At 43.6% G+C, this 14,536-nt stretch overlaps 1 protein-coding gene across 2 annotated transcripts in view; it reads right to left on the reverse strand.

The window, feature by feature from the left end:
- Positions 1-14,536, reverse strand: part of PIK3C2A (phosphatidylinositol-4-phosphate 3-kinase catalytic subunit type 2 alpha) — a 107,196-nt gene that overhangs the window by 37,738 nt on the left and 54,922 nt on the right. For both annotated transcript variants that reach the window (XM_075928066.1, XM_075928065.1), the window contains exons 9-14: positions 13,611-13,754; positions 10,238-10,280; positions 9,941-10,151; positions 9,730-9,852; positions 8,113-8,280; positions 352-463 (exon numbers count right to left, since the gene is read on the reverse strand). In XM_075928066.1, coding sequence (XP_075784181.1) covers positions 352-463; positions 8,113-8,280; positions 9,730-9,852; positions 9,941-10,151; positions 10,238-10,280; positions 13,611-13,754 — 801 coding nt within the window. The remainder of the gene's footprint in view (positions 1-351; positions 464-8,112; positions 8,281-9,729; positions 9,853-9,940; positions 10,152-10,237; positions 10,281-13,610; positions 13,755-14,536) is intronic.

Raw genomic sequence — 14,536 nt, forward strand, 5'->3', positions numbered from 1 at the left:
TGAACTACTGCATCAGGGGTCAATGATCACTGTTTTTATATTATTATTTTGGTTTGTATACAATATCAAAAGCCAGAGAGGGAAAATCAACCTGAAAAATTAAAACAGAAGGCCATTTTAAAAAGCTTTCAGAAAGCTGAAAAGCTTCCTGAACACTGAACTACTGCATCGGGGTCAATGATCACTGTTTTTATATTATTATTTTGGTTTGGCATCACCTACTATTGCCTGCATAGTGAAGAGGCTTTCCCCCCGCCCTCAGCAATATCAATCTATTTCTGACGACAAAATTCTTGCTTACAGCATTCAAAACAAAACACTTAACTGAAAATCAGGAAAAAAAAATACTACCTGCAGTACTATTCTTTCCATGAGATTTCCTCTTTTATGGGTAGTTGCTGATGCAGGAATCACATGTGATGAAGTCCAAAGGTGTAACAACTTAGTTCCGCAAGTTAACAAACTAAGAAAACAAAGAGAAAAAAGCACACAATATTTCAGTCACTACATCTTGTGCCTACTCCTCAAAAAGTTAGTGAAAAACATCAAAATCTGGAAAACAGATCAAACACCTATGAGAAAATAATGGTAACTCACAAAATATGAAACATTAATTTGCTTTATCTGCATAATTTAAATGGACTATCAATAGGTTTACTATAATGGCAAAAATTTCGTCTCAGAATATAGATGGCCTGCTCTCACTTGAGAACAAGTAACAAATGATAACATTCCTTGAAAGAGAAAGCTTTTTTATTCCAGAGATATTCTATATTAAGCTTTCGGACTCAGACAATGTGGGAAAGCATGCCATTTGTAGGCAATTATGATTCTGAGCAGCCAAAACAATGAATATGATCACTACTAATAATTTTTTCTTCTGCATGTTCATTTATCTCCCATATTTATTTTCTAAGTTCTCAAAATACTTAAATCTGCAAGCAACTCTAAGCCTGCAGAGGCAGTTCAGTACTGAAATAGTAGACTTGACTAAACTCCACCCCCCCTCCCCCAGACAAATAACATGGAACACAGGTTGCCCATGTGGGGCGACTAAAGATTTCAGACAAAATCAATATATTCTACAAGCGGCAATCCTACACCAACAAGGGGGTAGGACTAGGGATTTTTCATCTCTAGAATCTATGATTTTATCAAACCACATACAATTGGTGTAACTGCAGATGCAAAATTTTGCTAATAGCTTCACATTACTACTAACCAATTATAATTAGTATGCGTCACTGCAATTCTAGGTTTACATAAGAATTACATTACTAGGTCAAACCGAAGGTCCGTCTAGCCTAGTACCCTGTCCTCTGACAGTGATCAATGCCAGATGCCCGAGGGGGAATGAACATAACAGATATCATCAAGTGATTCACCCCCTCTTGCCTATTCCCAGCTTCTGAGAAACAGAGGCTAGGGACACCATTCCTGCACCACCTGGCTAATAGCCATTGATGGACCTGTCCTCCATGAATTCATCTTGTTCTTTTTTGAACCCTGTTAAAGTCCTGGTCTTCACTACATCCTTAGGCAAGGAGCTCCACAGGTTGACTATATGTTGTGTGAAGAAATACCTCCTTTTGTTGTGGGTTTGTTTGCTACCTATTAATGTCATTTGGTGACTCCTAAGTTCTTGTGTTACAAGAACAAATAAATAACCTTTCCTATTTGTTCCACATCAACCATGATTTTATAGGCCTCTATCATATCCCCCCCTTAGTCTTGTCTTTTCTAAGATGAACAGTCCTGTTTTATTAATCTCTCCTCATATGGCAGCCATTCCATACCCTTAATCATGTCCGTTGCCCTTTTCTTAACTTTTTCCAATTCCAAGATGTGTCTTTTGGGATGAGGCAGCTACATCTGCACACAGTATTCAAAATGTGTGTTACCATGGATTTTTATAGATGCAACAAGGTATTCTCTGTCTTATTCTCTAACCCTTCCTTAATGATTCCTAACATTGCTTTCTTTACTGACTGCTGCTGCACACTGAGTGGATGTTTTCAGAGAACTATCTACAATGACTCCAAGATCTCAGAGATCTGACAGTGTGTTGTGCATTGTACAGAACAGATCATTCCTGCCTCAAGTAGTCTAAAATAATTATTCAGTCAATCCAGTTTAATTTCAGGAATTAAAAATTAATTAATTCAGGAGACCATCAAGCCTTCAGTATGTTGATGGAAAGCAGCTGGGACAAAGAACAGGAGGAGAAGAGGCAGTCTTTATTAATATAATGCTCATAATACAACAAAACAAAACCAGCAACAAAACCATGCATCTAATTATATGGTGCCACTGAAGAACAAATGAACACAGATCTAGTCCTTTTTAAAGAGTACACAGTATTCTTTGTAGTACCCTTATGTGGTAGCAAAAATGGGAGAGCTGTATCTATTCCAAACCCTCACTTCATCACAAGTGCTTCCAATCTGGCTTCAGAGTCTCACAGCACAGTAATGACCTTAGATTCTTCAGTGTTCTAGTTAGCAGCAATTTTTAGATCCCTTTGTTATTGATGTTATATGAAAATGCAGCTGGAGTATTTGGCTTGTGTCCTCAAGTACCCTGGCCTGCATTCAACTGTAGTAATCCACGGCTAGCAGAGACTGACATTTCTACATCCAGCGTATGCATGTTATTCACCCAAATTCGGCACAACATTCTTTCAGATCCTTGTGCTTCCGGGAGCTGAAATAGTTTTCACCTGTGAAGTATCCATCTCTGCTCTTTACATTGTTGATAGGATTCTCTCCAACTAGCACAACATTAAGATACAATTAAACTGACAACTTGATGTTCAGGTGTATACAAGTACTGTCCTATTTGGTAAAACTTCGATGCATGCTCACAGGACTCCAGCTCCTCAGCTGTTTAATGGCAGTTGTGTCCTTAACAATAAGGGCTCCTCAGGTAGCACACAATCACTCTAATGCATCGTCCCCTCATGAACGGTGCTGCAGTTTGAATTCCTGTGCTGCAGAGATTTCCAGCTGCTAGAATGGTATCAGAGTAGGTCTATGCTGTGATAAAACAGCTGCCACACCAAGTATCACAGTCCAGGTCAGCTGGTTTGAGCTCCGGAGCTAAAAAATGGCAGCGCAGCCAGAGTCCAATTGTCTATACTACAATTTTATAGCCCAAACCCTGCAAGCCTGAGTCAGCTAACCCAGGACAGCCACAGGTGTTTTATTGCAGTGTAGACATACACCTTTGTCAGCAACCTTAAGGGTAAGCTGAAGAAGTCAGCAAGCTGCTTCAAGCTGTGCCTGTAGACTAGTGTGGTGCAGGACAGCTCAGGATCAGCAGAGCACCAAGGTGACTGCATCCTCACTCATCAGCTTCCTCTAGGAAAGTCTGGATCTGGGCCAATTTGTCAATGATGCAAAGCTTTTAAACATTTACCACTTTATCCTGACATGCCTTTTACTGCACTTCCTACACCCTGTATAAGTGATTTTAAATCCTATAACCCAGATTTGAATTAAGTCTGGTAAAGAATCTTTTGATTCTTCTTCCAGGACGCCTCTGAATATTCTCACCTCTGGAACTTCCTAGAGAGCACTACTGGCCACTTACCCTGCCCTCATGGAGGGTTCCAAGTGGCCCCAATTGCTTTCAACAGTTTCTGTTTAACAGCCAAAAGTTTAAAATTCAATGTTCAAAATGCTTCCCTTAGGTTTTTTAACTCTGCCCTTTCATACCTACTTTTGTTTATAGTTATATTTTAACTCAAAAGCAACAGTCTTAAAGAAAGGATTTATTTAAGGGAAAAAAATCACTGTCTGAATCAAAGACCATGAGGGCTGCCTCAAAAACCCTCCTCATGGTGAAGGGTCATCTAGTTGGTTAAAACTGGCTCTGTGCAAGTCCAGTATTCATTTTTAGACTATAGCCCATGACTAAGACTATGGTAGCATTGCACTAGATATAGCTATGTCCTTCTTAGACAGTATCAGGTCCTTGAGCTTATCACTCAGTTCAGTGTCAAGTATCCAGATCAAGAACTAGGGACTGAAGATTTACTTGCTAAAGTAGTTTTGTGTCTAGTATTAACTGTACTAATGCCCTCAGATCTATACTGTCAAGTCCTTTGCAAGAAGAATTCAGCACTGTTGAACAGGCATGAATGTGCAGAGGGAACACGTTACTGGTACATAAGAACTGTCCTTTAAAAGCATACCCTAACAGTTTATACTTTCCTTTAAACCAACCTCAGATTATTTTACAGGAGGCCCCCAACTTGCGACCACTCAAGTTCCAACACTCCACACTTACAACCATTTTTGTAGTTGTGGAAGGGGCCAAAACCCCCCAACTTACGTCCTCGGCCTGCATTTACAATGGCACACAGCGCCTATCATAAATAAGGATTCGAGTTACGATGTCCCCAACTTGCGACGCTTCCCTGGGAATGGATTGCGTTGCAAGTCGGGGGACTCCTGTACTTAGGTCTCACAACTGTTTCACCGCCTACAACAGAAAAATCGCTGTTATGTGACTTTGAAACTGGAAAGCATTCAGTTAGTTTGTCTAATTGCCGAATGTAAATTAGTGAACCAGTAAACTTTTGCTAATGTGGAAAGGATAAGAACATAAGAACGGCCATACTGGGTCAGACCAAAGGTCCATCTAGCTCAGTATTCTGTCTACTGACAGTGGCCAATACCAGATATCCCAAAGGGAAGTAACTCAACAGGTAATCCTCATGTGATCCCTTCCCTGTCACCCATTTACAGATAAAGGCTAGGGACACCATTCCCACCCATCCTGGATAATAGCCAATGAAAAGTGATAAAAGTAATATTTGCTACTTGCAAACTATATGGGTATGTCTACACTACAGAGTTAGTTCGAACTAACTTAGTTCGAATTAGTTAATTCAAACTAAGCTAATTTGAACTAAAGCGTCTAGAACTAAAAACTAGTTCGAATTAGCGTTTTGCTAATTCAAACTAGCATGTCCACATTAAGTGGACCCTGAACAGGGCTTAAGGATGGCTGGAAGCAGTGCCGGCAGGGCATCAGAGGAGGACTTAGAGCGTGGAGCTGCTGTCTCAGGCTAGCCGAGGGCTGCGCTTAAAGGGACCCGACCCCCACCCCGGACAGACAGTTCTCGGGGTGCCCCGCTTGAAAACCAGTCCTGGCTTGGAGTGCCCGGAGTACCCACACTGGGCACATCACAGCACTCAGCCATCAGACTGGCTACACTTGCCGCAGGCTGCCATCTGGGGAGAGCGGGCAATTGGGGGGCTGCAGGAGAGCTTCCACCCCCAGAAGCCCGCAAAGCCAGCCTAGTCCTCCCCATCGGGGGCTCGTACCCCATTCCTCCCTCACCTCCTTCCACTTACCCTTCCCTAGCCCCCCTTCCTGATGTACAAAATAAAAGACAATTGTGTTAAAAATGGAATCTGTCTTTATTGAACAAAACTGGGGGAGACTGGGAAAAGGAGGTGGGAGAGGGGAAGAGAGAGGCTGGGAGAGGGGAGGGCAACTACAATGATCAGGGGTTGGGAACAGGTCCCATATGAAGAGAGGCTAAAGAGACTGGGACTTCTCAGCTTAAAAAAGAGGAGACTGAGGGGGGATAGGATAGAGGTCTCTAAAAGCAGGAGTTGGGTGGAGACGGTGCATCAAGAAAAGTTCTTCATTAGTTCCCATAAAGAAGGACTAGAGGACACCAAAGGAAAGGAATGGGTAGCAGGCTTCAAACTAACAACAGAAAGTTCTTCTTCACAAAGCAAAGAGTCAACCTATGGAACTCCTTGCTGCAGGAGGCTGTGAAGGCTAGAACTAGAACAGAGTTTAAAGGGAAGTGAGATCAATTAATGGAAGTTGGGTCCATGGAGTGCTATTAGCCAGGGGGTAGGAGTGGAGTCCCTGCCCAAGGTTTGTGGAAGGCTGGAGAGGGATGGCACGAGACAAATGGCTTGGTCACTGTCTTTGGTCCATCCCCTCCAGGGTCCCTAGGGTTGGCCGCTGTTGGCAGACAGGCTACTGGGCTAGATGGACCTTTGGTCTGACCCAGGACGGCCATTCTAAGCTCAGGTCTCAGGGTCGGGGGTCTCAGTAGACCCCCTTGATTCTCTTGCACACCTGCTCCTGGGTGGCCAGGCTGGCAGCTCTCCTGCCCAAGCCGGCCACTTTCCTGTGCCTAGTGTGGAGATCGTGGACGAGGTCCACGATGTCCGCACTAGCCCAGGCGGGTGCCCGCCTCTTGCGGTCCCGGGCAAGCTCCCGGGAGCCGCCAGCCTGGTCCCGGGAAGAGGGGGAGAGCTGGGGGGCATCGGGTGGCTGGCTCGAGCCGTGCCAGGTGCAGGGTCTGCTGGCTGGGTGCTAGCAGGCTTGCACCTGGCACGGGCACCGTAGCCAGCCCGTGCCCCTTTAAGGGGTCCAGGGCTGGGAGGGGGGCATAGAGTTTCCCTGGTGTTGGCCAGAGTGGCCACCAGGGAAACCTGGGGAGGACTAGCCTCCCACTAGTTCGAATTAAGGGTCTACACAGCCCTTAATTTGAACTAGCTAGTTCGAACTAGGCTTAATCCTCGTAAAATGAGGTTTACCTAGTTCGAGCTAAGCGCTCCGCTAGTTTGAATTAAGTTCGAACTAGCGGAGCGCTAGTGTAGCGCCTATCAAAGTTAGTTCGAACTAACCTCCGTTAGTTCGAACTAGCTCTGTAGTGTAGACATACCCTATTTGTTTTGCTTAAGAGTTTTCATAATCATTGACAGCTGCATAAGCATCTTACAGAAATTAGTGTCCTGCATTAGCGTATTAATTAGTATGAATCAATTCTATCCATACAATTAATTTTTTTAGTAGAAATGAGTACAGACATTGTACTTGATTTTCTTAGCTCTAAGTTTGATTTGATTTATCTTTTTAAAATATGTATACCAGTGTAACTAGACCAGATGTTGCTATTATGTAAAGACTTGAGACTAGAAGAAACGTATTGCTTTCTAGGCTATTAAAAATAGAATTTCACAGAACGAATGTAAAAGAGTCCCAGATGCAAGAGCATCTCTCTTTTCCATCAATCTCCATTTAAGAGCACCGCAAGAACGGAGTTTCTCTTAATGACATACAGTTCCAAAAACTTCTTTAAAGAGCTCTTTAATTTTGAATCAACTCCTGCTGAGCAAGGCAATGGATTTTAGCTGCACTAAATTGAGAGAAATTATACTGAGAGATTGCAGGCCTGTGAGAAAGCAAAATGAAGTCCCCAAAACTAAAAATGTCTCATTGAGGGAGTCAGTCACTCTCACTCTCTCTCTCTCTCTCTCTCTCGACATGCTAAGCATTTGTTCAGAGAGGTTGCTGTTCTGTGGTATCTGTTTTACTGGCCTTGTAGCTCTTGCTTCTATGCTGTGCTGCATGGTGTAACTGGCACCATATGGTTGGACCAACGCTTGTGTGTGCATCCTTGTGAGAGCTCAATGAGCAAGTTGCTCTGCTCTCTTACCAAGTCTATTTAACACACATTGTTATACCTCAGCTACCTAACACATACCTAGTTAACTTGTCTGCCTTTCACACCTTCTAGTCAAATGCCTAGATACTGCTCACTAATTGCTGTTCTCTCCCCTCCTATCAAATGTACTCAACTAATGGAGAAAGAAGTATATGTCTGGACAGTAACACTTGGGAACACTTACATACATAGGCTGTGCACCAGATCCTATGCTGGATGTCAATGGACTACCTCAAGGATGCACTGCCACTATGCTACAAACTACTGCCACTCCACAATACTGCTATCTACCATGGTCTCTATTTGAGAAAACTACCATGCAAACTGGGTGAAATATGAACATTCCTTGATTATCAATATAATACAAACAGCCTATCATTCCAACCCTACTAGCTCATCAGTCTGTTAGCAGAAAGCAGAGCCATTTGAATAGAAACATCTTATAAACAAATGTGAAGGATCAGCAGTATATAGAATTCTAATTAAGAGTAACTTCCCACGCAGCATGGTGTGCCAGTCTTACTTTTATCAGTCTACTAAAAAGTGGCAAAGAAGCAGCCTCTGCACTTGTGGGGATCATCTAAATTCCTTCATACACCCAAGTCATTAAACACATTTTGGCTACTTACCGTCTAAAATCGAAAAGAGGTAAAGAAACTTCACCCAACATCTCTGGTCCCTTTCTCTGTTTATTTGAATCAGGTGAACTTCCACTACTTTGATTTAATATTCCAAACAGAGTAAGACACAAGACAGATTCCAATGGCAACTGTGAAATCTGGATGGGGAAAATGATTCTGTAAAAGAAAAGAATATTTGTGAACAATCAACTAGTAAGAAAAGATAAAGGATTAGAATCTTTAAAGTTACAATATACGCTGACGCTTTTTGTTCCCAAAAGGATGTGAATTAGTGTTGAATGTTAATATGCACATCTCCTTCGTCAAGTCTCTAGTGTTAATCACAATTTCTGAAAGGTACAAGGCAACAATCCTGCATCATATCCAGCTTCAAAAGAACCTCTTAAAGGACAAGATTTCTTGTACAAATTTACATGGTCTTTTCAAGGAGCTGGACTAGTAAGTGTAATTCATTTTCCCACTTTTTCTGCTCATTTCAGGGGCCACAGAATTGATTTACCTCCCTCTACTTTTCTAAGCTTAATATTAAAAACAAACTGTGAGACAATAGGTCCTTTCATCCAAATGAAGTGCTGTTTCATTAAAGCATTTACATATTCTGAAATGGCACACAATGTAGAACCTTCAAATCTTGGCAAAAACTAATAAAATTCAATGGACAGAAAAAAAGTATTGAAGTATTCTCGCTACACTCGCCAACCCCCATCTTTGGGGTAAGCAAGCCCGACATTCCCCCCGGCAGCTGGGGGCCGTGCCAGCCCCAGCCTTCCCCCACACCCAGCCACAGCCCTGGCTTCTGGGTCCCCCCCCACACCAGGGCTCTTGCCCCAGCCCATCCCCAGCCGCAGCCAGCCCATCCCTCCCTCCAGCCTCTGGCACCCCCACTCTTCCTCTGGCCCCCACCCCAGTTGCATCCAGCCCTGGCCTCCCTCCCAGCTCCCCCAGCCTGTCAGCCCCCCACTGCCCTCCCTGGTTGTAGCCAGCCCTGGCCTCTTCATCCCCAGCTTATCTGCCCCCCAGCCTCTTGGCCCCCCTCCAGGCCACCTGAGTAGGGCCAGGGCTGACCTAGGGAGTGATGGGGGCAGCAGCTCCTTGCTGCGCTGGGGGCTCCGATGCTCCGGGACCCAGCGGGAGACCCAGTGAGAAAGCAAACTGGCAACCCCTAGGCTGCAGAAAGGCTTTCCAGAGTACTTACAACAGTGTAACAAGTTTCTCTCTCTAGATACTTGGATCATAATTGAAGCCTTTTCCCCAGTTTTTAGCTTTATACCTGCAAATTGTATTCACAAGGTAGGGTTCCTCCTCCTCCCCAATGTGAGGCTCCCAGCAGTTTATAAATGTTAACAAATCAGCATTTAAGCGGAAAACAAATGTTCCTTCCCTCCCCCCGCCCCCACTCTCAAAATCAGCAGGATAAAGTGCTGTTCTAATATAGACAACATATGTCAGATATGATCACAGAAAGTTTAAATTTACAAAGGAGGGCAACAGAAAGTTACATAAGAGCTACTATTTCTATTCAATATCCAAGTATTGTTAGAAAATACTGTAATTAAAGATACAGAAATATTTTAATCAAGGAGCTGAAGTATTAAAATTACTCACAGTTCATCCCATTTAATCAGATAGAAGAAATTTTTGTATGTGCCAACCTTCTTCGATTGAACAGGTTTAAACAGATCTTTTCCATTATGGGTCAGCGAGCAAACCAAGTAATATTTTTCATAGCTACAAAGAAAGAGTGAGTATGTTGAACCAGGAAGAACAAGACAGATAACGGATTTGTAAAAAGACATTTGTTTAATAAAATACTCACTTTGACACCCAACCAGCATGAATTCCATGAGCAGCAAATATTGTGAACTGCAGGTGCTCTGTAGCAGTCCATGCTTCCTTAATGCTTCTGGTTTTTGTTGCAGAATTACTGCTACTGCAGCCTGAGTTTAAGTGGAGGTGAAGAAGGGCATAGACTGCTGCTGTCAACTGGTCTATGCTCACTTGCACAGGGTTTTCAGGCTGCAATGAACCTAGATTATAATACAGCTTTAATGAGCATGTTCCTAAAACAACTATTTGAAAGCAATTCTGAAATAAGATTAAATGCTTGACTTACCAGCTGAACTGGTGCTTGTATCATCACCAGGCTTTAAGGACACCTGCACAGTAAATTATGGCAAATTTCAGAAAAACATTAACAGCTTACATCCAAATAACCTTCACTTGCCATTTCTCTCAATCCCATGCTTTGTCGTTTTAAGCACTAAGGCTACATCTACATTGGCCCCTATTACGGAATAGGCATGCAAATGTAGCACTTTGGAAGAGGCAAATCCGCGGGGGATTTAAATATCCCCCGCGGCATTTGCATTTTCATAGCCACCGCTTTTTTCCGGCTTGGAGATAAGCCGGAGAAAAGCGTCCAGACTGGCGCGATCCTCCGGAATAAAGCCCTATTCCGGAGGATCTCTTATTCCTACTTGCCAGTCTGGACGCTTTTCTCCGGCTTATCTCCAAGCCGGAAAAAAGCGGCGGCCATGAAAATGCAAATGCCGCGGGGGATATTTAAATCCCCCGCGGATTTGCCTCTTCCAAAGTGCTACATTTGCATGCCTATTCCGTAATAGGCGGCCAGTGTAGACACAGCCATTATGATTACCTGAACCACTGGGCCAGATTTTAGTTCTCATTTGAGACCCTTTGGCACTTCTCTAGCACAAAAATTCCGTAAAAGCGAACACGTGAATATTTGAGGACTCAATCAGTGGTCAAAACCAGAGCAAAACTGTTTTGACAAGCCATAGTCAATTAGCCATCACAGGACCGTTTGAAGTTGGAATAAATCCGTAGTGCTGAGGATACCCTAATTTACACCAAGGGACTATGCAAACACAACGGTAGTATACAGATCAGTTACACAGAGGAACAGACTGTTATAGTCAATATTCCACGTCTGAAATAGCAAAGACATTAGATATCAGAATTCATTTCTCAAACTATGCAACAAATGTAGTGAGTGCTAAGCATGAGCTTATACATCTAGGAAGCACTAGGGATGTTAACTATTGGTTATTTTACTAGTCGAGGAATTTCCATCGACTACTCAACTATTTGATAGGCACTTCCTCATTCCTCCTTTGAAATGTACAAGAGCCCTAGTCAGGCTCAAGAGGAATGTGGAACTCTGCCTGCAGCCCAGGGACAGCAGAGAAGTCCCACTGACTCTAGGCTGCATGCCATATGCCAGCTTTGAAATGTACAAGAGTCCCCTGCTGACCTCAGGCTCCATGCTGCTCTACATTTGAAATGCCATGCGGAGCCCGGGGTCAGCTGATCCTGGGTTCTGCAGAAATGGTGCGCAGAGCGCAGGATCAACAGTGGGGTGCTGCCCTTTGAACAGCCCCTCACCCTTTGAGAAATGCAGCAGCGCCGCACAGCTGATCCCGGGATCAGCTGTGCAGCACTACTGCTTTGAAGTATCCCCTTCCTGCCTCTATCTGATAGAGGCAGGGGGAAAAGGAGAGAGGAGAAGAGAGAGAGAGATTGACTAGTCGACTAGTCTTTAACATCCTTAGGAAGCACCAAACTTTTTTAAAGTGTATCCTGTCAGAGGTATCTTTACCATACAGCTAGTATCTACACCAGTGGTCTCCAACCTTTACACACCCCAGATCATTTTTTGAATTTAAGGGCAACTCAGTCTACCAGGCCCCTTCCCCAAAGCCCTACCCACTCATGTTCACTCTCCCCCACTCTCACTCACTATCACCTGGCTGGGGCAGGAGGGGGCTCAAGGCTGGGGTGCAAGGAGGAGGTTCAGGTTCCAAGAAAGATTTTGGGTATAAGAGGAGGTGGACTGTGGAAGTAAGTTTGCATACAGGAGGGGGGCTCCAGGTTGGGGCAAAGAGTTTAGGTGCAGGAGTAAGGAGTGCAGGCTCCGCAAGAGCGTTTGTCTCTGCCTGAAGCCCCCTTCTGCACCCACGCTCTCTCCAGAGCTTATACCCCTCAGTCAGGGTTTTAAGAAATTGCTCCAGCAAGCTTTAGAACATTGAGGGTTCCCCCTCTGTATGGGGCTCAGACATTTTTAATGAAGATTTTCTGCATTTCCATGCCAAATTTTACTTTTACTTTTCAGAAGCAGTCTGAAGGGGACTGTCTGTGACTCTCTGGGTAGGCTGGTATAGTGTCTGAGAAGCTTATATCTGGTAACTGGCTGGTAAAATCTAAGCATAGATCTCACAACCAATTTGGTTTTTGTGCCCTGCTTCCCAACCATCTTCCTTGAGATTGGCCAACAGGCTCCTGAGTCACTGCAGGCAGCTTTACAAATACTACCATCAACACAATGTGAACCAAGGAAATTAGGACATAGTATGATATTAGCATGGTGGGACAACAGAGGGCACACCGCTCTGTAAAAGTATGATTTTTATATTTATGGAAGTGTTTTATTCTTTTCTGACAAAGGTTTCCTCTAATGAATATCACCTTTTGATATAGCTAAGTCAGACCTTGTGAAAAAGTTTACCATCTTCATTGAAACAAACTACGCAATTAAAGCAATTTTAGTATGAGAATTTGCCTAAAAACATAAGAATTCCCATACTAGGTCAGACCAATGGTTCACCTGGCCCAGTATCCTATCTTCCGACAGTGGCCAATGCCAGGTGCCTCAGAGGCAATGAACAGAACAGGTAATCATCAAGTGTTCCACCCTGTCACCCATACTCAGCTTCAGACAAACAGAGGCTAGGAACACCCTCCTTGCTCATCCTGGCTGATAGCCATTGATGGACTTATCACCCATGAATTTATTTAGCTCTTTTTTTGTGCCACGTTGAAGTCCTGGCCTATAGAGCATCCTCTGACAAGGCGTTCTATAGGCTGACTGTGTAACGTGTGAAAATACACAAATTAGCATAATTTAGGAGCACATTTGGATCTAGACTGAAGTCTCTGAATATTCAGATAAGACAGTTTAAGTGCAACAGGTAATTTACACATTACAGACAAAGACACTGATTATAGGCTTGTATGAAAGGAAGACAAGTTTCTATCACTGCAGTTCTTCGCAGAAGGGGCGTGAACTAACCATTAAAGTTTCAGTTGAATTTAGTGTGCCCACTGTCAGGGACAAGTCAACACAGCACAATCTCAGGTTAGTACATAATATGCGCACAATATGTAAAGTTACCAAAGCTTGAAGTAATTTCAAAAGCTTTTTAAAAGCCAAGGCTACTTAAATAGGAAAAGATTCCAAGAGTTTACCATCAATTAAATATTACTTTGAATAGACTGAAAAAAGAATTTTTAAAATCACACCTTTCACAATGTTGAGGCACCCCTTTAAACTTTGTTTTTAAAAAACAATTCTAATTGAAACCTCATTTATAAATATTTTTGAAATGATACTTTTATCAGTATTTAGTATAAAGCTACACAATGCCATTTACACAGTCTGTTCAAGTTCACATGATAAACATGCTTACCTCAGTGCTTTTATGCCTTGGAAGATTAACAGCCCTCCTTAGCTTCTTTACAGAGTCTGTTATTGCTTGAGTTTCTACTCCATCCAATGTGTAACAGATTTTTCTTACAACCTTGATTACTTGATCTACTGCTTTATGTTGGTTCTAGTGAGAGAAGTACACAAAGAAAGAAAGGAAGATTTTTTATTTTGTTTACAGAAATTGAGATTGCTGCAGTCCAAAAAAAGATTAGAGGGACGAGTCAAAGGACAACAGATAACTGAAGATTGCTGACACACACAGAGACAGCGTTATGGTAATGCAGGCAATGTTAATGGTGCGATTTCCCAACTTCGGGAGTTTTTCTACTTTGCAGCCCTAAGGGTCTTTTGATGTAGCTTTTTATACAGCACAGGGTATTAAGAATTCCTGACAAGATACTTCAATACCTCCTTGCTTCAGAATAATTGTATTTTTCAGGCTTGAGTCCTATTTTAAATCAAAGGATTTTTACATCAACAGAACATGGGAGGACAACATTAAATCTACAGTAAACTTCCGATAATCTGGCACCTTTAGGACCCAGGGGGTGCCAGATTATCAGATGTGCCGGACTATCAGAAGGGGGGGGGGGGGGGGCTATGAGGGGTCTGGGGTGGGGGAGATGCCACAGTTTCAGCAGTGGCTGAATCGGGGGACTCATGGGGCAGAGCAGCTGGGGTGCTGCCGGATTGGTCCAGTAGCGCCGCCCTTCGGCGCTGCAAGACCAACCTGGCAGCACCCCAGCTGCTCTTGGGGACGCCTGGGACAGAGCAGCTGGGGTGCTGCTGGGTTGGTCCTGCAGTGCCGAGGGGCGGGCGCTATGGGACCAACCCGGCAGCACCTCAGCTGCTCTGCCCCAGGCGTCCCCAAGTCAGCTGCTGCTGAAACTGATCAGCGACTGACTC

This window comes from Pelodiscus sinensis, chromosome 4 (genome assembly GCF_049634645.1).
Source record: "Pelodiscus sinensis isolate JC-2024 chromosome 4, ASM4963464v1, whole genome shotgun sequence".
In the NCBI taxonomy this organism is placed as follows: domain Eukaryota; kingdom Metazoa; phylum Chordata; order Testudines; family Trionychidae; genus Pelodiscus; species Pelodiscus sinensis.